This window comes from Sceloporus occidentalis, unplaced genomic scaffold (genome assembly GCF_023333645.1).
Source record: "Sceloporus occidentalis isolate IW3139 unplaced genomic scaffold, rSceOcc1.0.p SCAF_149, whole genome shotgun sequence".
NCBI lineage: Eukaryota > Metazoa > Chordata > Lepidosauria > Squamata > Phrynosomatidae > Sceloporus > Sceloporus occidentalis.
The window spans coordinates 2,267,970-2,295,919 of NW_028317129.1; the positions used below are offsets into that span (position 1 = coordinate 2,267,970).

At 36.8% G+C, this 27,950-nt stretch overlaps 1 protein-coding gene across 2 annotated transcripts in view; it reads left to right on the plus strand.

Moving 5' to 3' along the window:
* Positions 1-448: 448 nt before the first annotated feature.
* The window catches only part of LOC149280701 (testican-3-like), a 107,428-nt gene continuing 79,926 nt past the window's right edge, over positions 449-27,950 (plus strand). For both annotated transcript variants that reach the window (XM_089500172.1, XM_089500173.1), the window contains exon 1: positions 449-619. In XM_089500172.1, coding sequence (XP_089356298.1) covers positions 449-619 — 171 coding nt within the window. The remainder of the gene's footprint in view (positions 620-27,950) is intronic.

Sequence of the window (27,950 nt, forward strand, 5' to 3'; positions counted from 1 at the left end):
TGTCCAACCTCTTTCATGCCTTTGTATCACAGCGACGTCTACGTTTCCCCCTCCTGTACCATAAGAATACTTCAATACAGCTACCCTCTAATAATCACCCCCTCCCCAAATTCCGTTTAGTGATTGCACCCCTGGCGCCAGCTCTAAAAAGAAAAAAAAGGAGGGGTAGGCTGAGGGAGCAGGAGGCAGGCACTGGCCCGGCACACACACGCATTGAGACACAGACCTCCAGACAGCCAGCAGCTCCTGGTGCTTGGCAGCGTCTACTTGCGTCTCCAGTAGAAGAAGGCATCCCAGCGCAGGCTCTCCTTCAAGGTGACTAGAACCCTGCTTGTCTCCGGGCCCCTGGTCCCACATTCGACGCATAGCGATAGAAGCGAAGGTGAGACCCCCATCCGAGCATTCAGCTCTGACCGCGATCTCCCCCTGTTTGTGTCTCCGGCAGATGATGCTGAAGGTAGCCTTGCTATGTGTCTATGCAGCATCCTGCGTTGGGCTTCTGGCAGCAGCTGCGGCAACGGGCAGGTCGGACAGAGGCAATTTTCTGGATGATAAACAATGGCTAACCACGATCTCCCAGTATGACAAGGATGCCGGCCACTGGAATCGATTTCGAGATGTAAGTCTTCATTTGTGCCCCTCGCTTTGAGTTGAAGGGGCATTATTACGTGCGGTCTGGGAAATCGGTGTCTCGGGGTTAATGGCGATGAGATAATCTTTGATGCGTTAAGGTTTTTAACTTTTTTTTTCCCATGGCAATGATGCGTTCGTACAGGAGCTACGGAGCTATGTCTTTTTGTGTTACGCCAAATGATACCTTTCCATCTCCCCATCCCTTTGCCTGCAACTCACTATACACCGTATGAAACATGTGAAGCGATACAATAATCATGTGTCGTAATACATATCCCCCTTTAACCATTTGAGTTCCAGGAAAGGTGTGAATAGATTAATTCTATGGTTCAGCACCCATTAACCAAAACCTCAAGGCATTATATAAATAAAACAACAAAGTGTTCTCCCTTACCGATTTAATATGTGAGACTTCTATGGGTTGAATAAACGTCATTATTTGGCCCTATAACTAAATCGCAACTTTAAAAATCCCTTTGTGCTACCATATCGCATAGAGTTGCCTATAGGCAATAGGGGCTGAACCCATACTATGAATTAGTAACTATTTCTCAGCATTATGCCTGCTCATTATTAAGTTTGTGTGTTAAAGTGGTGGGTGATGCTTGGCAACATGTGTGGGCAATGGGCCTGGATCAGCTCAGCTATCCTTGCAGTATTTCTGTGGTGAGGTACTGGTGTGATAAGCTATTGACTTGAGATTCCAATGCAGCATCTACAGCGATGATAGAATACAGTGAATGGTTAACACATGGTGAAGGGTCTACATAGCATTGAGTTTGGTAGCTGTAGAATACCACACATTGGTGCTATCTTCAGATGTTCGGGATTTGCAGACTGTTGCATTCCTGAAGGCTGGATATTTCACCAAGTGTTGTCTAGTTCTTCTAAAACAAAGTTAAGATAATTGTCTAAAGGTATCTGTTGTGATTAGAGGTATCAAAACAACAGATGCTACTACAATGAGAACAGCATACATTCAGACAGCTGTTTTCTCAGCTAGGGAAAAGTAGAGGTGACAAAGGACTAAGTTAGTTTGTTCTTTTTATCTTTCTGAACCCTCTTGTTAATAATAGGAGGAGTTACAAAGGGACAAATGACACTAGTCAGCTAGTTCAAAAGGAGTATATATATATATATATTTATTTATTTTCTAAATTCCTTTTTACAATGTTGCAGCAGACTGTAGAATCCTATGCATACCTGGGTCTTTTTTTAATATAATCACCAGGGTTGCATACATGATTATAGGAGTAGATTTCAAGGTTACAAGTGGCAAGTAAGTCAAGGTGTCACACAGAACTCTATATACCTCCCAAAAGGTAACACTCTTCTGCCATGCAAAAAGTGGACTACAACTAACATGGCAATTTCTGGCTCTCACTAGCTCATTACAGATTTTGGAACATGCTGGATAAGAATAGATTGCAGTCTTTTAATGAGGGGAGGGTTAGCATGCATTCTCGGGGTGTGCCTAACAAATCATACCACTCTGCATTCACATGCAGCATGCAAAAAAGGTTGTGTTTCCTCTAAAATCATATATTGTTACCAATGATTAATAAGAATCCGAAGAGCTTTCGTGTCCCTGGATATTTTGTTATTTTGGATAATCACTAATCATAGGTTTTTCAGTTATAAAAAAAATTAAAATACAAGTAGACTATATCACACAAATATACTATGCCAGATAAACCTTTTTCAGTTTATTATACATTAGTGCACATCTATTTGTGTTTTTCAACCTCGTTTATATAACGTGGTCTTAGTTATGCACACACTCACAATATCTGTTCTATTAAAACCTAAACCAAGATCCCTCTGGATGAGAGAACACATGCTGATTATATAAAGTGTTCCTGGTGCTTGCAGGAGGTGCATTTTTCTATGTTTACATCATTGTAGATGCAATGTTAGAGTTAACCACAGCATATTTCATGGAAAAGTGGTAATATTGCAGGAATAGCTTGATTTAAGCTGAATCATTTACAAGATTAGATAAAGCTATCTAATCTCATGGTTATTTATCTATCCTTGGCATGTGATCATAATTTTCATTTCGTTTTGGTGCACATATTGTAACACACTCTGTACCTCAATTAAACCGGGTGCATACGTTACATTAATACAATATTAAAACTATATGTATTGTATATGTTGAGGTACATGTATGAGACTCAGAAAGTGACAAGGCCATGCCCAGGTTTGTCGTCATTTGCTCACACTGATTTTCATAACTTTGGAATGAACATTAGATGCAAGTACAATGTTCTCTAACGAGACAAATTGCATTCAAGCTTGGTTTTACAAATACTTAACATGCACATATAAGTATATGACTTAAGTGTTTAATTACATGCTCCTAAGGACAAATTGCATTTAAACAATGAAAGCAGAATTATACATTGTTACCACAAATGAATGTAAATGTTCAACACATTACCACAAATTACATAATAATGCAATGCAAGTTTATATAGTGAGGGCTGGCTATTTTCAGTAATAGAACTATTTTATTTCACTTAACAGGCCATTATCAATATATGGGTACAATTTTGTAAGTTATTCTCCTCAGTTTTACTTGGCACTGTACTAAACAGATGACCACTTCATTGTCATCTGATGTATGGCTTCTTCATGGGTTTTAGAACAAAGACCACAAACTATACAGTGGGCTCTTATAAATATCTTTGTTGATTAGACCCAGTCTTTTGATTCTTTGTGAGCTGTTTCTGCTTGTAAAGAAAAAGTAAGAGTTACAGTGTAGGATCCTCTATCCTGCAGTCCCAAAGACAACAAACTGTGGCTTGAAAAGAAAACTGTTGCCTTAATTAGCTGCCCTAAAATATAATAGAATACTCACAGGAAAAAGTGTTGGGATTAATGGTTTACGCTTCATGCAAGTTACATGTTACTTCCTGTTATTTGTTTAACCTCTGTGGTTTATTTAGGATTATATCGTATTTTAGGCAGCATTCATTTTCTATTTAAGCCACTGTTTGTTAGTTTTAGAGAATTTTGTACTGCCCCCACAGAAGTATAGCAGACTAATATTCCATTCTAGTAGCTTGAAATCCACAGAACCCACAACATTTTTACTTTTATTTAATGTAAGAACATTTCACTTAATGTACGGAAGAATTACTTTACTGAGAGGGTAGTGAATATGTGGAACAGCCTCCCAGAAAAATTAGCTTAAGACCCACAATGTATTTGTATTATTTAATTTAAGAACATTTTACTTAATGTATGCAGGAGTTGCTTTACTGATAGGGTGGTGGATATGTGGAACAGCCTCCCAGTAGAAGTAGCGCCTGAGATTTTTATATTCCTCATCTTTGCACTTATTATATGCTGGTGTTTAATTGAGAGTTTCAAAAATATTGCTAACAGTTTAGTTTAAGAGTAATCTGAGGAAGAATTTTTTGCACTATATATATATATATATAGCATTGCAATGGTTAACTATAGCCTATTTTTCCTTTTGTTGTATATTTTTCATCTTGGCCTTGATTGTTTTCTGGGGAGCTTGCATATGATAATACTTAATAAGCAGCATCTGTTAGATTTATTGGACTAATCAATGCTTAATGAGTATACCCACTTTAAACCTTAACCACATTTTTGGGAACATTGCCAAAATGGCATTAACAACTTGTTCAAGCCTGTCCAACCCAACAAAAGTAACATCTTTTAATTAATTGTCAACCACCTTTCTCCTTATTAGGAGTTCTTATAAATCTGAAAGCACAAGTATAGTGATCACAGGTATACAACCATCCAGCATGGGTCCTACCTTATAGGTGAACTAGTGGGCTTTCTAAATCACTGAGGTAGTAGAGGACACTGTCATTAGTTACTTTCCAATATTAGAAAGAGTCCCTGTTTGGGGGTGCCAGAAACCTAGTTTCCCTTGGATTACTTTGGACAGCCTATGCACACTCTTTGATTATATAATTGAAGAATTACTTAAAATATATAAATATATATAAATATATATATATATATATATATATATATATAAAATGAGACATTTTTCTTATATTCTTGAGATTTTGCAGTAAATTATGAAGACAATACAACTTTACAGGGCTGTTTCACTTAATCAAATGATATAGGAAATTTACCTGAACTGTGATCAACGCCATATGGACTGCATCTACTTATTTTTATACTCTGGTGAATGATTGTTTTGACAGCAGTGAATTCAGAGCTAATTGCAACCAGGCAAAGAGAATGGACAGAGTGGACTTTAGCTCCCTACTGAGACTGGTGTTTATACGTTTATGAATAAAATTATATTTGTTTCCAACATTCCTTTAAGTAAGACCAAATTCCTAAAAAAAACATCTTTTAATCATGTGCATATAACTGGTCTTCTTCTAAGTGAAAATCTGTCAATCGACCATCCTACATCAGTTAGCAACACAAAAACAAGAATACAAGGTAACTTGCTAACCCAACATGTACAATATTATATTTTATTACAATGTTGCACACTATGAAGTTATCATTGTATGTCATTGCAAATAATATGGAAGAACCTCTTGATTCAAAGCAAAAAATATGAAATTTTATAGAAAATAAAATAACATTATAAAAGGCATTAGAGGAGGTTAACATGAACAGGATGCTTGGTGCCCTTAATGTACCAAATGATCCCACAGCCTCGTAATTTTAATAGTAATAATTTAAAGAAAGGTAGCTGACTTAACATTGATAGCCTTTAGACTGACTTGAATATGTTAATTATGTAAAAGTTTGCCAAATGTTATTGCATATCTGAACAAACATCGTAATTGTATTTGTTAAAGTGATCTTGTTTAGTTATTTTTTGACTGTCAAATGTATTACCAGAATAGGGAATATTTCATTATAGGCAATAAAATATATGTAGCTACTGAAAATACTCTACTGAAAAAGAAACAGAAGAAATCTTTCTTCACACGCTTGATTTCCCTTTACTATACAGTAAGACCAGCATTTTCTAGACTAGTAGTTTAAGAAACACCTCCTGTTGTCTATTTAGACCAATTGAAGCTATCTTCTTGATTCATGGATTGATTCTGTGAATATACATGTGTGCATATGTGTGTATATATATATATATATATATATATATATATATATATATATATATATATATATATATATATATACATAGAGATACAATATATTTAGTTGTGCTGATTATCAAGTAAATAACCAAACAGTGACTACTTCATTTATGTAACCTATTAGCTAACTGATGTTTATTAAGTGAAGAAAAACCTATTGCCTTTTTTATGTGTTATCATCAGTGAACCGTGAACAGTATGCATGGCATGGTCTGTTTACTCATCTCTAATTTGTGTCAGTTCCAAGCAAGCAGTTTTAGTTAACAGTCTGTTTTTGATATAAAATACATGGTTGATATAATACATTCAAACAGACAATGGTAAAACCAAATGTAATGTACTGCTCGCTATATTTATGGTGCATTTCACATTTTTAGAAGCTTTTATTTCTGAGTTTCTTTTACTCAATTTTACTGACATTTCCTGGTCTAAGCCGACTAGGCCCAGGCCTGCAGATCCAGGGCGGCAGCAGTCCCCCTGGTACAACACTATGGAGCAGATTGCCCTCTTGGGTGATAAAGCCCCTGGTGTCCCACTGCACAATCTTTAATCACCCCAACCAGCCACTTTACATAATAAGAGCTTTGCTTCTCAGCACAGCCTCCATAGGCTTCATTAAAAGGTGCTGCACATCTATAAGAGATGGGATATCATCCAGAGACAGAGTGCGCTGCCCTAGAAAGTGCATAAAGTGGCATAAATACGCCACTGCCAACAAACATTCTTCAAAAAAAACTCCCTCTTTACACAAACAAGTCGTTTCGTCATGCAGCTTGCACTGCTAGCTACTGCTCTTCTACTGCAGGGTCACACAATGTGTGTTACCAAGGCATCTGGAACTGCGTGGACCCCAGGGCGACCTCCACATTTTGCCCTATGCAAAGGACTGCTCTTCCAGTATGAGTATATGTGGTGGTGCCAAGAAACATTAAATCAGTGCAGCCAGACATCAATTGTCTCCTGGTTCACTTGTCAGCCAGCACCTGTTTTTGTCTAAAACAATCTTGGAAGCACCTAGGAAGTAGACTTGTGCATTCGTCTTCGGGGGAACATGAAAACGAACACGAAGAGTGCGTTTTCGTGTTCGTTCCGAAGACTCACCGAAGAGAAGACAGCGGCGGTAAAACTTAGACAAAGACACACACCACGAAGATCTTCGTGATCGTCTTCATCTTCGTCTACCATTCTCCCCCCCTTCTAACTTACTTTGTCTTCGCGGCATTGCGGCATCGCAGCAGTTCCCGGAAGTGGAAATCCGCAGGTTCGCCGTCACGGGTTACAGGGCAGTGCGAATGAGCCTATTGGTCATCTACAGGGACCTCCTCTGGCATCAACCAATTGATGCCGGAGGAAGACCCTGCAGGTGACCAATAGGCTCACTCGCACGGCCTTTGTAAGTTGTAACCCCTGACAGCAAACCTATGGATTTCCGCTCCCGTTAACCCCTTCGATGCTGCGTTAGATAACGGGAGCGGAAATCCGTAGGTTAAAGGGCCGTGCAAGCGACCAATAGGCTTACTCGCACGGTCCCTTAACCCTTTAAAAAAAAAAGTTAACCCCTAATGAAAGTTAAAAAGTTAACCCCAATGCTGCAACTTACCCGGCAGATCCCACTGGTCTGCCTGTTCTATCAGTTAAATGTCCGTACAAGCGACTTTATTGGTCGCTCGTACGGACATTTAACTGAAAGAACAGGGATGCCAGTGGGATCTGCAGGGTAAGTTGCAGCATTGGGGTTTTAAAAGTCTGTACGAGCGACCAACAGAGTCGCTCGTACAGACTTTTAAAACCCAAATGCTGCAACTTACCCTGCAGATGCCACTGGTCTCCCTCCCTGTTCTATCAGTTAAATGTCCGTACGAGCGACTTTATTGGTCGCTCGTACGGACATTTAACTGATAGAACAGGGAGGCCAGTGGGATCTGCAGGGTAAGTTGCAGCATTGGGGTTTTAAAAGTCTGCACGAGCGACTCTGTTGGTTGCTCGTACAGACTTTTAAAACCCCAATGCTGCAACTTACCCTGCAGATCCCACTGGCCTCCCTGTTCTAAGTTGCAGCATTGGGGTTTTAAAAGTCTGCACGAGTGACTCTGTTGGGCGCTCGTACAGACTTTTAAAACCCCAATGCTGCAACTTACCCTGCAGATGCCACTGGTCTCCCCCCCTGTTCAATTAGTTAAATGTCCGTATGAGCGACTTTATTGGTCGCTTGTACGGACATTTAACTGATAGAACAGGGAGGCCAATGGGATCTGCAGGGTAAGTTACGGCACCAGGAGTTTAACAGTCTGTACGAGCGACCCTATTGGTCGCCAGCAGGGGGCTCGTCTGCCATCAACCATTGGCAGACGAGCCCCCTGCTGACGACCAATAGAGTTGCTCATACGGACATTTAAACTCCTGGCGCCAGAGCTGCTGCGGTATGCGTTAACCCCGTATTAACCCCTTAACCGGAAAAAACGAAGAAAAACCGAACACAAAGAATGTCCACAAATATTCGCCCGAAGAGAAGACAGGAACAGGCGAATATTCGCGGAATACGAAGATTTTTTTTCCCCCGAAGACGAGCACGAAGACGAACATGAAGAGCCCCCTGGTGTCCAACCTGTGAGTACTTTCCTTTAGTACCTACCATATCCTATATCTAGCTTGGCCTTATGCCTATCCCATGCTTGCTTAAATGCCTTTACTGTATTAACATCTACCATTTCTGCTGGAAGTCTATTCCATGCGTCCACTACCCTTTCCGTAAAGTAATATTTTCTGATGTTACCATTAAACCTTTGCCCCTCTAGCTTATGACTATGTCCTCTTGTTGTGGTAGTATTTCTCCTTTTAAATAAACTCTCTTCCTTTATCTCTTCCTTCTATCATATCCCCCCTGTCACGTCTTTCTTCCAGGCTATATAGGTTAAGATCCTTTAACCTGTCCTGGTAAGGTTCATCCTGTAATCCATAAACCATTTTAGTAGCCCTTCTCTGAACTTTCTCCAACATATCTATATCCTTCTGGAGATACGGTCTCCAGTACTGTACACAATACTCCAAGTGAGGTCTCACCAGTGATCTGTACAACGGCATGAGCACTTCCCTCTTCCTACTGCTAATACCTCTCGCTATACAACCAAGCATTCTGCTAGCATTACCTGCTGCTCTACTGCATTGTCTGCCTACCTTTAAATCCTCAGAAACAATTACCCCTAAATCCCTTTCCTCACATGATTTTGTGTCGTCAGCAAATAGACATACCTTTCCATCAAGACCATCTGCAATATCACTAATAGAAATATTATATGTTACTTTTATTTCAGATTAGCTCTTTTTTAACAATGCATAATTTTTCATTTGCAATAAAGCTTTATACTTGCAATCCCAAAACAGCATGCTTAGAGTTAAGAACGCAATTAATGGGACTCATTAGTTTTGCAGCCAAGGACTGAAGGGCATGCATCCCACCGCAGTGAACTGTAACATACCAACATGGGTTGTTGGAACAGTCATGGCTTTGCTGGAGCAGACTTGAAGACATGTTAGTCAAGGTTGAATTAGTTTTGGCCTTTTCTAATTGTGAGATGGCATCAAATGTGGGATAGGAACTGTTTAAGCAAAGGATGGACTAGCAGTGTTTTGCAAAGCAATAAATAATGCACCTACTGGTACTAAATTAGTTGAGGTCTGGCTTCTAGGAATTTTACTTTTTTCATTAAATTGTTTAAAATCTGGTATTTTAATTTTAATAAAAGAGCTTAACAATATGCTGTTCAAATGTGTATAAGTATCACTTGCACAAACAGTGAATATGTGCTCGTGATGTCACCTATGCATGAATGAAGAAAATGCAACTAATATGATTTTCTATTACCATGATTTCATGCATTTAGTGTATGATAAGGAACACATATAGCTTGGAGGAAAGAAGTGAGAGGGGTGATATGTGGTAGAAACATGTAAATACTTAAAGGGTTTTAACAAAGAACGGGTAGGGATTTTGTTTCCTGGGATATGTGGTAGAAACATTTAAATACTTAAAGGGTTTTTAACAAATTACAGGTAGGGATTTTGTTTCCTGTTTCCCAGGTGCATTGTAGGTCTTGTATTTTCCAACATGACTACTGCACTCTAACTGCTTGCATCATTTTTATCCCATAAAACAGCTGACAAGTTGCTCTGTTCTGAAAGTTATTCTATTTTGATGGCAATCTCTTATAAACATGAATTACATCAATGCAACCCTGAGAGGACCCGTGAACAATAAAAGTGGCCATTTATACAGTAGGCCTGAAAACCATTCATTTTTCTTTTAAGCCACAGAGCCACATGTGACCAGAGAGTATGTGATACCAGTTTAAGCATTGTATCCCCATACATACAATCCCAATTAGTAATACATATTAATAATGTTGTAGTCCTTAGGATCTTTGCCTATTTCCTAAACAAATATGTGGTGTGAGGGCCTGATTATTTTCATCCCCCATCCCACGTCCCCGTGTGAATCAGAGTAAAATAATTATTAAGTCTTTGGAGAGGTATGGTGGCCCCTCCTTCCATTTATCTGTTTTAGAATGTAAGAACAATGTGAATATAAAAGGACTTTATTTTAAATGCTACCTACCCCTGTATCTGCAAATGCCTTTTTAGGGAGGGGAGCACAAAGGCCACACCTCAATTTCCACACCTTGGCAACTAGCAGGTGCAACCTATTAAAAAAATCTTAGGCCCATAGAAACTTTACCCCAGAAAATGTATATGTACTCCTGTGCAACAGTGGCACAAAGAGGTTGGAAGATGCATTGCATCTTACATTTATTTTAATAAAATTATATACTGTATACACACACACATATAAGTAGCAACTCACACAAAGTCCCAGCTCACATTTACAGCTTGCAACTTGAGCGCTCATAAATTCCCGAGTTGTTGTTTTTCAACTCTCATCAATTCAACTGTGCTGCAGTCAAGTTGATGTTAATTTCACTGCCAGCCAAGTGTTAATGCGAGTGGGCATTGATAGATGAGAGTTCCTCTTGCAAATTAATCTCAGCTGCCAACTCACATTCACTCAACATTTAGTGAATAGGCCCATGAGTGTGTCTTACATGATATTTTTTACCTGATAGTAAAGTCTGGTTAAATTACATTCAACAAATAAAACACAAGGTTATGCATCTGGAAATTCAAACAATATAATTTAAATGATGATGAGTAGAGATTCCGAGTAAAGCAGTAAAATATCCATAAGTGGTTACAATTATTTATTGTTAACCCGCGACACTCACAAGAGACATTCATCTGTTATCATCACATAAAGGCTACATATAGTTTGTGTTTTTGTTTGTCAATTAATGTAATTGTTTATACCATACTTAACTTAAGAGAAAACCTCATGGAAGCTGAAATCACTGGTAGGACAGCATTACTAAATTAATTTCCTCTCAATACAAGTGAATAAATAGTATGTGTTAACACACACACATTATACAAAGTATATTTGCATTTTTTTTTATCACTGACAATTGTAATGTATTGAATCCCCCTTTTGATACTTAAAAGGGTTAAACGATTACACATGTAACTCAATGTTTCTTACCTTGGCCTTTCATATTGCTATATTGGTATTCTTCTGTGCTAAAAAGTAAAGTGTATTGTAATAGTCTTTTACAAAGATTGGCCTTATAATCTCTGTGTAAAGAAGATAATGTCATTTCATCTTACTCTGATCTTCTTTCGCTGAGCAATAATCTTTGTTTTACTTGCAGAAGGGTTACTTAGCGCATATGGAAATCTACCATTCATCATGTCTTACATCCTAAATCTTATTGGGGCTGACTGTAGCCATCTGTGCTCATTATAGCACAGAGTAAGTAGTTTCATGACATTAAAGCATCTCTCTTTAAAAAAAATAAATGTATCATGAACTATATGTTTATAGTAACCAAACTGTACGATTCTCTGGTTAAGCACATTTAATTATGATATAATTTTAGGTTTAATTATAGTGCAATTCTATTTTATTGTGTTTAAGTATATTGTGTAGTTTCTGTCTAACTTAAATCTTTCAAAAAAAGAGTTTGAAATATGTATTTCATACTTCATGTTATTTGGTGTATCACAAAGCTTTTCAAATAATGATTATGCATATGATTAGAGTGCCCAGATTTATGCTTTCAATGTGTTCTTCTATATAATCTTCTGATTTTAACACTTATGTAGCAAAATGTTGCATAGGAGGCATCTTTCGCAGTACTGTTGAATGCCCAGATCATTGCCAGAAATAATTCTTTAATCATGTAAGATTATAATTTTTCCTGGGAACACTTGTTATGTGAAACAATATAAGCACTAATAGCCTGTTGCTAAAAAGTTTCTGAAAGTTTCTGTTTTTACTTGATGAAACCTTCAGAGAATAAAATGATAGATTTGCTAAGTTTTAATCATTTATCATACTAGAGAGTGCAATTAATGTTTGTCCAAGTGGAACTGGACCTTTAGCCAATGGTCCATAGGGAAACATGGTGAAGGATGTATCCAGTACATTTGTTGCCTTGGATAATGCATTTTCCATATCAACCCACTTTATTGGACCAATTGGTCACCCTGCACATTGTGTTTGCGAATTATATGTGCTAGCTTCTTTGTGCTACATATTATGTTAAAACATTAGAAATGGTAAGTGTTTCAAACATGTAGTTTCCAATGCACCTTAAGGGTTGGATTAAGTTCCAGGAGCCTCTACCTGAATGATAAACACTGTATGAAACACGGCAAGAATTTAGTGTAAAAGTAGTGAATACCATTCACAAAACATCTACTTAAGGCTTAAACATTGGGGATTCTGTCACACTATATGGTCCTATATAACTGCCACCACGTCAAGTTTGGTGAGTCCTATCTAATTGTTCATAGCTATTCAGTAAGGTACAAAATATACAGGAAAAACATTTTGCATTTAGTGTTGTCCTAACATTGTATTCCATATTATAAATATATATTAAGCACCTGTTTAAGCAATCAGAAGAGTCATCTGCTTACTTTAGTTGCATTCTATGTGGACAGGCAACAAAATACATTCTTTCAGCTGAGGCATGTCATAATTATAAATAAAACATTTTGTACAATGACCTTGGATTTAACATAGAATGTTAAAAATGGAAAGAACACGAACTGAAATTGAGAAATGTATTAAAATAATTATATTTTCATAAAAATAGAATACAATTAGAATTATTACTAAATTACTAAATCAATATTTTTTAATCTGCTATGCAAAACAAAACAGTCTGCTAATTTATTGTAATTCTGCTTTCAATGCTGTAATATTGTATTTGTGGCGACAGAGAAGAAGAAAAATTGAAATGTAAAAATGTCACTGAATACCGAAAACCAGTTTGTTTAGAAAGGAAGGTTCATGTACATAGTTTGGATTTCAGCTTTCTGTTAAATTTAGATTAAAATATATTTTCACTGGTGAAATGGAAGAGCCATCAATATGAACTGTGGTATATGAAATAAAGATAATTTCCATGTATGCAAGTATTTTGTTACTTGTGTAGGAAGGCATAGATTTGGGCACGGTCCAAGTATAACATTTACTGATTTACACATTTAGAAAAAGATAGCTCCAGAAATTAAAACATAAAATTAATCTATCTATTTATTATCACACAGGCATAGATGAGTTTATTGTACTGTTAGAGTGGCCATTAAGACATATAATTGTACACCTCATTAACAATTATACTGTAAAAAGTAAACTTCAGAGGGGCACTTTTTTTACTATATAAATAAAGAGCAAATAATATAAAAATGATTACTTACAGCTTACTAACACAAGTTTGCAGATTTTTCAAGTTTTTTATATATATATATATATATATATATATATATATATATATATATATATATATACATAAACATCATGGAGCTCATTTTGTGAGTGTCATTCATATCTATTTCTTCCTAGGATGCATTTTTATTAATGTTTTTTTTAGTTCATTTCTGGATTTTTATTACCACCACATCTTCCATTTTCAGTTATTTCTGTAAGTTTATCCATTTAATTTTTATGGTGAGTGTAGTTATTTGGGTGTCATTCTTGTGCAGGGTTATTTGTAATTATATCCTCCCCTTCTGACCACTCCAATCTGTCCTCAACACTGCAGCTAGATTAATCTTTTTCTGTCCCCGTTCCTCATCTGCTGCTGCTCTTTGCCAATCACTTGCTCCCCATACCCTTCAGAGTCAAATTCAGACCCCTGACCTAGAGTCCTTAACAACTCTGCACCCCCTTATAACACTACCTTCCTATCCAAATACACCCATAACCACCCTCTTTGTTCCTCTTATGACCTTCGACTCTCTTCTACCATCATTACCTCCTCCCACTCCCGTGTCTAGGATTCCACTCTCCCTGTACCCCTTCTCTGGAATTCCCTTCCCCATTCTGTCAAATTTTCTCCTTCATATGCAAATTTCAAAAACACTCTGAAAACCACCTCTTTACTCATAACGCTTTCAGCCAGCATCCTGTCTAAGCCATCTGAACAACCAACAACCTCGACAGCGCATTCTGACTCGACCAACTCAACCTCATTAAAGCAGCCCCCTCCTAGTATTTCACTTCCACGCTTAACCAACTAGATTGTTGTGAGAGTTTGGGATGAGGAACCCAGTATGCAGCACACTCCACAGTCAAATAGAGCTGGCAGGGGCAGACTCACTAAATGCAGCGATGTCCAGGAATTAAGCCAAATCAGGGTCACACAAACACAGTCCAGTAAACGAAAGCCAGGGGTCAGGGTCTGAGAGATTAGCGTAGTCCGAATATCAATAGCCCACAGGGTCAGAGAGATCAGCGTAGCCCGAATATCAATAGCTAGCGGTCAGCAATGGGAATCAATAAAATCAAAATCAATAAATTAATAGGGATGCGCAGGAAAGCTCTCAATAGGCACAATAACTGAGTTTTTAAATCTGCTGCCAGAGGACGCCCCGCCTCCGTGTTCAGCGTCACCGCCATCTCCACTCCGGAATGGTTAAAGGTTGGGGCGTGCACAGGAGCAGCAGCAGTGTGAATAACTTCGTCATCTTAAGCAGGGCCCTCTCCTTTTTTTCATTCCAGCCAGTTTGAAATCTGCTGGCTCATTATATAAGTAACTGTAATGAAATGCAATGATACCAGAAACCAGTTTCTTGCTTGGCATAACTGATGCATTTAAACTGTGGAGGTCTGTGCTACCTAAGATATGATGCCTTATTCTTGCATTCTGCATGAAGAAAAACACCCTTGCAGTTATGTATCTAGGTCTATGCTTAGGTTGGCAGGTTTGGGAGGGTGCAGCAGGGAACCATCTCCCTCTCGGGTAATCAGGCCCTCAGTGTCCTGGTTCTCATATCGCGAAACATTTATCTCTCTATGTAAAATCTCAGTCAGTTTGCATAACTCCAATACTTCAAGTGGCCAGAGGGACACTTTTGTTTTATAGACATGGGCATACCTGGCAACTTTCTAAATGAGCTGACCCCGAGACAACTGAAATATAAACCCTAATAGCCCATTGGATTATATGTTGTGACTCTCGAAATGTGTTCACCAATAGTTCAACTAGTGGAAACTTTCCCTAGTCATTTTAAGATTACACATATTTGAGTCACTTGTATTTAAGCAGGGATATTAGCTAGGGTTACATACTAGTAGCAAAAGTACCAATTTAGAGTCTTATTTATGATCACAGAAATGCAGCTAGGAAGGAGTCAAACACTCCAAACTGTGTGACCCTGAGATTCTGCCCCTTCACCCTTAGATTGGGGTAAAAACCCTGAGATTCAGGGTCAAACCCTGAGAGTTTCCAGGTACATGGGATGTAGGGACGGGGAATTCCAGGAACATTTATATGACTTTGTGATCTATTCATAATATCTTGGGTCTATTCAGTAAACTACAAATTCTGAATGGGGTCCATTTAAGTCAATAACCAATACAATGCATCCTCCAAACACTCAGAGCCATGGTACACTGATGTATACATGCCTCCTTCTTCATTTCACATTCTGATGCAATTGGGCACAGATGGGACTTTTTTTCTTTGTGTTGTAATCTCTTTTTCATTTTTTGGATGTCCCCTTTCTATGGGTGAAAAACCACATATTCTTCACCCTTTTAGTTCGAACACCTTCCTGGCATCCAATAGGTGCTTGGATTGACCCCCTACCTCTATTTGTCGACCAGGCGATAAAGACGGGGGACATCGGGCTTTCTTAGTTATTCATTTATTTTACAATACCTCTTACATTCCATAAGGCAGGAATGGAGGGAAGGGGAAAGGTATGGGTCAGGGACTGTGCCTCTCCAAAGTTTTTTTTCTGGAATTTTAACCTTCTCACCCTAGTTAGTGATAGCCAACACCTTGTTCCTTGTCTAAAGTTAGTTATGTTTAATTAAATGTTTGTTATGTGTTAGGCACTTACATATACTCATAAATAAGCTGCATTTTAGTGAATATGCCAAATGTTTTGCGAGTGTTAGCATGTTAACTTCTTGGTGACAGATCCAGCTGCGATGCTCAAAAAGACTATAATCATGATCATTATTACAAATAGTTTAAAGTGCATTGAAGAAAAATTTTTCAAATTATGCTATATTGTTGCATTAAAATTTGCAATTTTGTCATTCAAACTACATAATAATATAATAGGTTGATTAAAAACAAGAAAAATCTAAAACAAAACATGATGCACTCATATACTTTCTGAATTGACAGCTGGCCTTTCACTAGCTTAATTTAGATCTTTTTCAGCAAGGCAACTTGCTCATTAGACCAAGGAACCTGCCAAAAGCAGTCAGCCATGCTAAGGGAACAAAAGACATTGTGGTTTACTGTTTTGTGCTTGGCATCTGTCAGTATAATTTATTTCACAAAAAAGTATGTTTATTTTTAATACTTCTACTAGTTCAGTTGAGAAATATAAAGGTAAATGCAACAACAAGAGTGTAGATTAGAGTAATCTTAACACTTATAAAATGAATTCTAAAAAAATAACCCCATAAACCATTATGACTATAAAGCATTAGTGTCTTTTAATTTTGTTACTGTACATATTTACTAATACATATAATGTATTCGTGTTATTTACATTATGATATAGTTGATATACTGTTTAAAAAGTTACTTTAGTCGGAAGCACTTGTGGCAAGTTGTCTATTTATGCAGTATTTTTCCAAAACAAGTGTAATGTATAACTGTTATATATTAAAAAAAATATTAACGAAAAATATGTTAGTAAGTAATATATTGGTTAACTATAGTTTTCAAAATCCATTTTGGTCAGATTAAACATAAAGATGTTTATCTATACTATTAAGCTCTTTGTAGGAAGCAGTTTTGCACTTTCAAGAATGAGACTTGTGTTAGTGTGTGAACCTTTAAAATATAAGGAATGTACCAAAAAACTCATCGTATCTATCATATTTAACATACGGATAGGGTTTCTAAACAATGCCCCTCAGATTTATAAAGATGTGATGAGCTTCTTTATTCTCTGTCCAGTCTATTTGCTGCTTTCTGGGCAGCTGCCCCTTTCACCCACCACTTAGTTATCTCTTTTATGATAGCCTATGTTGACGTGGGACATTAGTCAGAAATGCTAGAAATAACTATACCATTGAAGAGGAAATGCACAAGATACATATGAAGTTTCAATGGTTTGGTGGGCTACGCGGATCATATTTTAAATTGTATGCATATTTTTCTGTTTGGTTTTATAACAGGGACACATTTTAGCAATTCTTCATATAAACACATACATACAAAATAAAATCAACTTAGGCAAGGGAGGGCCTCTCTGGCTTTGCACTAAAAAGTTGTTACATATGTATTCTTCAGGAAACAATGTTGTATTGCATTATAATGATAATGATATTCATTGTGTATTCCATTTACATCCACTCATATTGAAAGTAATAACAAAAAGAGAAAAACAAATGCAGACCATTTTTAGAGTTAAGTTACCGTATACTCCGGCGTATAAGACGACTTTTTAACCCCAGAAAATCTTCTCAAAAGTCGGGGGTCGTCTTATATGCCGGGTACTAACCAAGTACCGGGTACTTACCGAGCCGGAGATTCCCACGAAGCCACAAATCTCTAGGGGAGGGGCGAGCAGAGAAGCCGCCTCCCCTGGGCCGGGAGATGCATTATTTCTCTCTCTCTCTCTTTCTCTCCCTCTCTTTATGTACATTGATCACATTGATCAGCCATAACATTATGACCACCTGCCTAATATTGTGTAGTTCCCCCTTTTGCCACCAAAACAGTCCTGACCCCTTGAGGAATGGACTCCACTAGACCTCTGAAGGTGTGCTGTGGTACCTGGGCCCAAGACGTTAGCCGCAGGTCCTTTAAGTCCTGTAAGTTGCAAGATGGGGCCCCCAAGGATCGGATTTGTTTGTTCAGCACATCCCACAGAGGCTCAATTGGATTGCGATCAGGGGAATTTGGAGGCCAAGTCAAGACCTTGTTGTGTTGCTTAAACCTTCCCTGAACCATTTTTGCTTTGTGGTAGAGTATACAATTCTGCTGAAAAAGGCCGGCTCCCAATCTCCATTTCAGTTCATCCCAAAGGTCTTCAATGAGGTTGGAGTCCGGGCTCCGTGCAGGCCAGTCAAGTTCTTCCACACCTGTTAAAGCTGCAAGGGGAGGCAACTACATATAAACGGTCTATGTATTTAGAATGGGATACCATAAAAGTCCCTGTTGGTGTAATGGTCAGGTGTCCCAATCATTTTGTCCATATAGTGTATATAAATACACAGTACATTTGGATATCAGAAATTAGAGTAAACAGGAAAAACAGGTAAAAATTACAAAGGTGGTGTTTCCATGTGTGTATGGAGTTATGACATCACATGCCTGCAATGCCATGATGTCACTAACAAAGTCCCCAAGATGGAGATGTGATCCAGCAGGAGAAGAAGATGAGATGTCAGCAGACCATGGTAGACATTCTCCAGAGTGCACATTAGAGTGCATATATATATTTCAATTATTAGCTTGAATCTAAATGAACATTACAAAATACTGAATGCAATCAACATACATAACAGTATGCAATATATATATATACATATACAGTGTATCATATATGTATATAAGCACAATATATGGTGACAGTAAAATAAACAATGAGTAATTGAGTGAGGGCAGTGGGGTGATTGTTGAAGGTAAAACAGCATTTGTTTTCAATAATAAATTGCAAAATCAAAAACAGTATTAAATTACTCGGTTATGGATGCAGCAGTGACCTTGAAATGTAGCCTCTAGGAAAAGTATAGGCACTCTGATATAAAATGCAGACAAATGTATCATTTACTGTTAGTACTGGTGCTTTTGAACAATGTGTAGGCAAAAATTTCACTATTTGATGCCACATTTTCATACTTAAAGTAAACTAATATATTATGCATGGATGGTACGTCCAGGTATCTTTAAGACGTTAATGTAATGGTAAATTTAGTGCTACAGTGATCATAAAAGTCATGAAAACTGAACACATCTACCATGTAAAATACTTTATGCCAGTTATCTGCTGTGCTCTGAGACACCCCCCCCCCCCTCAATGGGAACGCGTTCCTGACACTGATTGATTCTTGTTGTAATCATCAGAACACAGAGGAGGAGTGCAGCTGCAGAACTGCAGCTTCTACATCAGGTAAGTACTGTTTAAAAAATATTCAAAGAATCTATATTAAAGTATTTATAAAGTACTTTATTATGCATTCTTTTTTGGTGAAGATTTCTGGGGCATTATACAGTCCCTTTAATGGGAAAATGCAGTACCCAGGACATACAACTTGCTCCAAGCAACTTTGCTTGTTGAGGGAGGGGAAAAACAAAACAACCCGTTCTGAGCAGCTTGGCCTGTGCAGGGAGTGGGGTTGGGGGACAAAACAAAATGAAACTTGGCGCTTGGTCTGCAGAGGAAAAGAAAAAGGAAGAAGAAAGAAAGGAAGAAAAAAAAAGATAGGGACAACCGCTCGGAGAAACTTGGCCTGGGGAGACCAATGGCTTTGGTGTCAGTATTTAAAGGTCCGTAAGAGCAACTCTATTGGTCACTGGCAGGGGGCTCATCTGGCATCAAACAATAAAAAGCAATAAAGAGCAGTTGCCCTTTCCCAATCATGCTTTAGGTTTTTTTCCCCGAAGACTAACACAAAGACTTTTTATTGTGCTTTTACTTCTCAGGCTTAATGGTTTGGGGGTAATACAAAGTTTTTCTTTGTAATTTTTTATTCCAAATTGTTAACTTTAGGGCCCATTCATTCTGCACCCGATGGCAGCAAATTGTAAAATAGTCGCGAGCACTTGCAAACAACTCGCATTTTATTAAATATGCAAAGGCATATATCATCATTCAAATCTGGTAAATGAAGTTAACCCTTACCTATGTCAATCTTAGGTTGGATAGACTAGAGAAGGCAGTTTGTTTCCATCATCAATTTATTAATTATACTAAAAGTTATGATTTATATTCCATTAAACAATTGTAAAATATTTTACATGTACTCTATTTGATGTTACATGCCAAATAAGAATTATAGTGTATACACAGAAACATAGGATTTGACAGAATATACACAGTTCACATCTGTTGACATGTTTGCCATCTGCTCTGTTTCCGTTTATTAACTCTGTTAAAAGTATCTTAATAAACTCCTTTGCAAATTAGATTAAGTGTGAAGTATCTTTTGAGTATAAACAATAATTGTTAATTATACATGTTTTCTATTTAACTTTGTAACATAGTAGGTAGAGTGCCATGTCGCTACAGTTTATTTGTTCAGGATGTTTTTACTGTAAAACTTGTAAGAGAATTAAAGCAAAATTAGTCTTACTATTTAATCAAAAGGCACACAAAGTATTTTTAATGAAAAAGTAAATGAGTGAAGTAAACAGTCTCATCCCAATAACCCAGTATGAGTGTGACAACACCAAGCATTATTTGAGCTTAAGGTACATTAAAAGTTTTGTTTTACCCAAACATAATATTTTTTATACCCTCATGCCTTTGACAATTTAATCACACAAAACAATGCAGAAACTTGTTGTGTTTTCAGTTTATATGGCATCAACCTATCCATGTCTGCTTTTGTGTCACATGTCTTCCCTTCAAAAAATATAAATGAGGCAAAAAAAGTACATGATATGAGAAATACTTATTGGTTTCTATGAATGAATGCTGTTGGCTGTCTTAGTACTTTGAAAAGGTTGTTAAGGATGACTGCCTTGAACAAAGCCATGGAAATCAACTATGCCGTACAATTACAGATGTGTCTGCAGTTTATCCAGCGAACCTTGAGTTGTAGTCTGTTTGAACATTCCAAAACTCTGATCTAACAGACTATAATGGACTATATGTGGTAAGAATACATAAATGTTAGTCACTAGTGCATGATGCATAGTAAATATATTGAGATTTATTAAAATCATCTGGTGAGACTGGTGAGTCTAACATCCATAGTGGGAAAGCTATTTGGAGGGATAATAACAAACATTTGTTCTATGCAACATTACCATTAGTAGGATTAAACATGGTGTTATGCTTAGTTGGTTATACTAATGTGGACCAAAGAAATTAGGTACATTGGTCTACCGGGGTGCTATATAAATTAATTTGCAATGGATTGGGAGATAGTATTATATATGCATAAATAATTAGTTGAAAGTCAGAATACAATGGGTTGATATTAGAACATCTTTTTTCATTTATGTTCTTGCACATGGCATTGACACCAACATCTTTGCTCATGACACAAAATTATGTAAGTTAATTTAATCAGAAATGGACGCCATCTTAAATTTCAGATGTGTGTCAACATAGAAAATATGAAATGATACATTTGGGGAAGAAAACCTCACAAATGGTGTGGTGTTGAGGGAGGGACTCCAGTATGCAGATGAGTACAGTAGTAGAAATTGAGCACAGATTGCTTGTTGATAACAGACTTGCCAGAACAAGTTGGTGTTAAAATAGGAATAGTAGTATATGGAACAATAATGTAATATTGCTTCTTTATATATTACTGGTAAGACCATACCTTGATGATGCAGTTCTATGATGGCACCATATCATAAAAATACATCATAGAATTGGAAAGGGTTCAGAGACAGGCAACACAACTAATTAAAGTAAATGAATATTTCCATTATTACGACTTTCCGAATTCGGCATGTGGGGAAGTGATGCCTACATTGGAATCTAATTATCATATACAACTATATTCAAGGATAGTACAAACATGCCTAGAGATCCTTTCACTTATAAAACTTTGTTACAGACAACATGGGGCATCTAGTAAGATTAGAGGGAATCAGATTCCTTGTTGATTGAATGTGTTTTTACAGTAATGTTATTGAAGATGTGAAATGCTCTGCCAGGATAAATGGTTTTGGCAGATTCGATTAATACACATTTGGTTTTTTTGGTTTTTTTTGCATTCTTGTGGATCACCAGATATAGTTAGAAATTCTTAACTTGATGGACTTTATATTTATTTTCAACCTAAGTAACCATGTAAATATTTATAATTGTGAGTAAGAATAAATGATATGATTTACATGTTGACTGTATATGTGGAATGACAAGTATTAAAAAAGTCTGCGTAGCCCTTAAAACCTTATGCGTGGAGGGCATTAATATAAAAATTAACAACATCTAAACTAGATAAACAAGCAATGGTAGGAAAGGCCAGTTATCAAGCTCACAAACCTCATTTTTTTACACTGCATGGTGTATGTATGGTGGGAGAATGTTGAGCAGTGGGGAAATGATGTTGTCCATACAATGGTTCATATTACCAATAAGGCTGTTCATCCCTGAGATTATTGGACATCCCAGGTTTTTTCAAGTAGTGGACTTTGGGGTGATAGGACAAGTAGCTGCTATGTAGGCATCATATATTCAATTGTTTATGACTCCATCATGAAAATAAGTATTTATTTAATGATTTGCCAAATCCAATCAATAAACTGTTATGTTGGTTTATTGGATGAGTATGTATAATTTCTTCCTTCCATACACACTTCTGTGAACATATGAAACGCATATCAATGTATGGATTTTGTTTCTGTCCAAGTTGTTATATGACGCACTCTTTGTTATTGAAAATATTACCTGCTATATAGCACTGCAGAGTATGATGTTGCTATACAAATCAATAAATAACAATAATTCTTCATAATTACAGAGGCTTATTCTGGCCAAGGTTGGCTAGGCATAGGTTATGAGTTATCAAGGGGAAGAAGCCCCTCTGTGACAAGACCAGGGGCAGACTGGTCCACTGGGCCATCAAGCTTTGCAGCGCACCACTGCTCAATGGGCTGGTTACAAGAGAGATCTCTTTGCCAAGATATAGACTAGAACTGCCTCTATAGTGTGCTGTACCAAGCTCAGTACATCCTTCAGGTGCTATATCCCAGTGCTTAGCAGTAAGTACACTGGCTGTGGAGAGGCCCACCGGTGAAACTCTCCTGGGTCAGACCAGGTAAATACTGCAAAGGTAAATACATGACTGATTCTGGCCTTTGTAAGGCAGATTTATTATCAGTTTTGGCTGGGATTGCAGCTCCTTTAAACTATATATTTAGCATTGAGTAAGATTCTTAGGGCCATGTTTCAATTGCTGGGTACTGCTGCTGTTTTGTAGGGACTTGTTACCTTAACTTAAACAAAAAGGTGTATGTTGGGGTAATTTGTTGGAGGTTAATTATCTATTTATCTCTTGTATTACTTGTCTTTCTATATTCTGATACATTCTTGCAACTGATACATTTATTAATTCTTGGTACGAACACAAACTGATACCGTTCTAGCAGAAATACACTATATTTTCCCCCAAATATTGCAGATATAAACATAATATCCAAAGCAAGGAACTGCAGAAACTCATTGCTCATGTATTTCTGCGAGGACTCTAGCAAAACGGATTGTAGACTAATCCAAACATTACTTAGATAATCCTATTTGATATGCTTACATCAGGATTTTTATAGCGAGCCAAGAGATAAACCAATATTAACCCCTCAGAAAGATTTTATGTCATTCTTAGTTCATTGTCCATCTCATCCTAACACTGCATAACCAAAACCTAGTAAAAAAATTGACTGCAATTACTGACATCTTACAATGATTTATGGTGCCTTGTCTAGAAGTTAGGTTATCGTGGAGAAGAAGCAGACACAGGTACACTTATTTGTAGTTTGTTGTCTATAAGTTATATTTAGAGGCACTGGTGTCAGAACTTGAACTTATTACTGTAAATGCTTTATTAATACAATGGATTTTCATCTGGGACTTCAAATTGCAAATAAAAGACTTGATATTTGATGCTAAAGCAATAGAAATTCCATTTGCCAAGAAAGTGAAATGTTTTTAAGAGTTTTATAGGACTGGAGTCAAGAAATTTAAAAGCTATAGCGAGATCGCTAAGATAACATGGAAATTGTTGTGAAAAGTGCAAGATTAACCATTACAATACAGTTGTAACTGTGTTCTACAAGAATGAAAAAATATAAAAACAGGGTACTTAGCTTTTTAACCCTCTATTCATTCCTCGGAACACATATGTGGTAGCTTCCCCAAGGACTCTTCCTTCAAAAAGCCCCTTATAACAGGTATATGGATAAAACAGAACAAATTCTGGGGATACAGCTTTAAAAATACTCTGTAAAAAGAATAAAAACCACAAATGGTGCAATAATGTTTAAAAGGTTTAAAACAGCCCCCACTATTTGTGCCACACTCACAAGATTGTAGTAGAAACTGCGCCTTTGAGATAGCCTGTATTTTAGGAATCCTGAAGATTTACTGGAACTTTTAAAACAATCTTGTGAGTGTGGCACAACTAGTGGGGACTGTTTTAAACCTTTTAAACATTATTGCACCATTTGTGGTTTTTATTCTTTTTACAGAGTATTTTTAAAGCTGTATCCCCAGAATTTGTTCTGTTTTATCCAAGATTAACCATTGCAATATAATCTCTTTTGAAAATAATTTTCATGTGCTCAAGGTCAAAAGAAATGAGAAGAAATATTTTGCGTATTTAGTTTGTTGATTTAAAAAACAAACATTTGATTGCAAGTTAATTAAATGATATGCATATCTAATTTAAAATGATCTACCATACCTCTCATGTGCTCAGCTAATTAAGTCTATATATAAATTGCAGATAAATATGCTTCAGATTCATACACTCCTTATAAAGTCTAGGTTATTTGTCCTTTTTCTTAATATTTGCTACATAATCTGTTTATAACATGTGAGGAATCAGCTTTTACTAGATTTTTACCAGTTACTCTCATATCTGGTAATACTCAGATGACAGTCATTCTTATTCTAAATGTGGCCTCAATTATATAAATAGCCATTAACCTCTTAAGGACTGAGGCTATTTCAACATTTCTGCGGTATTTGTGTTTAGCTGTAATTTTCCCATTTAGTGTACCCATACAAATGATATATTGTTTTTTAAAAAACAAAATACTGTCTGCGCTTCTCACCCTAATAAAGTTGGCAACAAATATATAAACATAATATAAATGAGAGGTTTTGGTTATATGAATTGGCCAAAGCATAATTAAGCTCCCCCGCCACGTCAAGGCACACTCTCAATAGGGTGAGAACCTACTCTCACCTCCTACATAGTGGGCACACAAAGCAGTTTATACTGCTACCAAAACCAGATTAATGTGTTGGGGGAGGTGCAATTAAATTATATATATTGTTTTTTTGTTCTGGAAAAAGAAGAGCTTTCTTTAGATACCATTATGATAATATCATCTTATTTACTATAAAAAACTATAAAAAACACACCCCTTTTTGTTTTCTATTTGAAAAATATTTTACTCATCTTCACATCCTAATACAAAAACCCTGCTAAAAAGTTTCTAATATTTGTCCTGAGTTTAATACCCAATGTTCTTATGTTTTAGGGCAAGTTATAGGGCTATAACTAAATGTAGCATATTGCTTTTTCAAAAATCCTGCTCTCATGTCCTATGTGGGACATCCTTGAATCCGGCAAATGTACACCCATCAAACCATATATTGTTGAAAACTAGACACCCCATAGTATTTCAAATGGGAATATTTTAATACTTTGAATGCCAAGATCTTGGGGACGATACAGTGCCAATTTTAAGACTTTATTGCATGATTGGATGCAGTACCTGTAGTCAAACAGGAGCGGCCGCCATCTTGTGAGAGGCATGAGGTCTCTCACTAAGGTGTTTGTGATGGCTCTCAGTAGCGGTCACACAAGCCCTGACTTTTTTAGTAATGCTGAATGTCACAATATAGAGGGATATTAGCAACACCAACCGCATTTAAGAGGTGATCGTCATCTCTTCCTAAGGTCTTTTTAAGCAGCCAGTCGCCATATTGAATATGGCGAATGTCACCACTGCTGAGAGCAATCTTATAGGGAAGCTGCAACTTTTTTTGGTGGGTCGAGGCATTGCAGCAACACTATTTGAGCCGGAGAGTTTGCATGACAGATTTTCTCACTTTACATTATGAAGGTCCAACCCCAGTGAGCTACTGCTTCAAGAATAATCTGGATGATTATACATTATACAGGACCAGTTCAACCCTTCTTGGAGATAAGTTTTCTATGGGCATCCCATTAGAGTGCACAGTGAATTCAAGTTGTAGAAACCACAACTTCCCTGCCAACTCAGAGAAACATTTAAGAGAGTTTATTTAACTTTGCATTATGAATGACCAACCTCAACAAGGAAAGCTTGATTGGCAATGTATAATATATGATATACAGTATAGTATTGAAAATCGCCTCACTTATTGACCTGTAGATAATGCAGGACCAACTCTGCTCTTGTAGGAGAAGCTCAATTGGTAGTGCATAACCTAAAAAGCATAAAGGCATACACATTCAGATTCTCAAGTTGCTGCTAGAATAAAAATGACCAATAAGTACACAAAACAAAGCAAGGATTCAGCGCATAACCAAAGAATACCATTCAAAAGACACCTATCTAGGGCATTAATATTGGGGATTCTGTCATACTATATGGCTATATATTGCGTATCCTGCCACTATGTCAATGTACCCCAAGTTTGGCAAGTCCTATCAAATTCTTCATGGCTATATTGCTTACCAAGAAGCATTTTAACCACAAAGATAATCTCTAGCAATTTAAAGCCTCCATTGTACACCTAGAGGATGTTCTAGAGGAGCCTATTTTTGTGTGAGTGTTGTGAGAAGGAAAATAGAAAATACTTTGTGTATTTCTGTCTCTATCTCATAGCAGAATATGATTTATGCAACCTTGGCATGTCTAGCAAATGTATTGGTATGTAGAAAATGCAATGCTATAAAGCAGTCCCCATATTAAGCAATAAGAAAATCCACCGTATACAAGGATGCTTGTCAAGAAGAGATTATGGGGGGGGCACTTTCTAAATATTTTTATGTTGTGCTTCATGGACAGGCTTTATCGGACCATAAATAAAATCCTTAACATTTTAAATCCATTAATTTAAAAAATATAATGACGTTACCAAGAAATTCCTTTCATTTTTGTATGTACCTTTAAATAAATTGCAGCAACACACAAGTGGCATTGGAACAATTTAACATGAAAATAATGTTATTAGGATATTGCCAGAGGTTTTCCACTGCTCAGTGCAAGTTTTATTTTATTTTTATTCCTTTTTTCACAATGCCTTCAAGATACAAAATCAATATAATTGGAAGTTTAAGTAGAATTCTCTCTGCAGTTGCTGAACATAAATATGTAAATTTGGGTGGAAAAGAATACACAGATGGCCAATGCAGTGCACTAGAAACACTAAAAATGTCATTAGTTTCTTTAGAACTTAACATCAAATTAACTTTTGAAATTTAGCATATAATAATAAGTAAGTCCTCCATGTTTCTTTGTTTGAAAATAACAAAAGGCTTAAAGGAGAGAGAGGTTCTTTTAAAAAATCCCCAATAGACTTAATGTTTTATAGAATCATCATATTATATATTACACATATCACCTTTACCTACTCTAATGATGTTTTGCAAGCCAAAAGTTAGGAAATTTTTTACATTATTTAATGTAATACTTTTAAAAAAAATACAATGCAATTCTTTAACACACTTTCTTTCACAACTACCAGCCCGTGCCCTGAGTTTCTCAT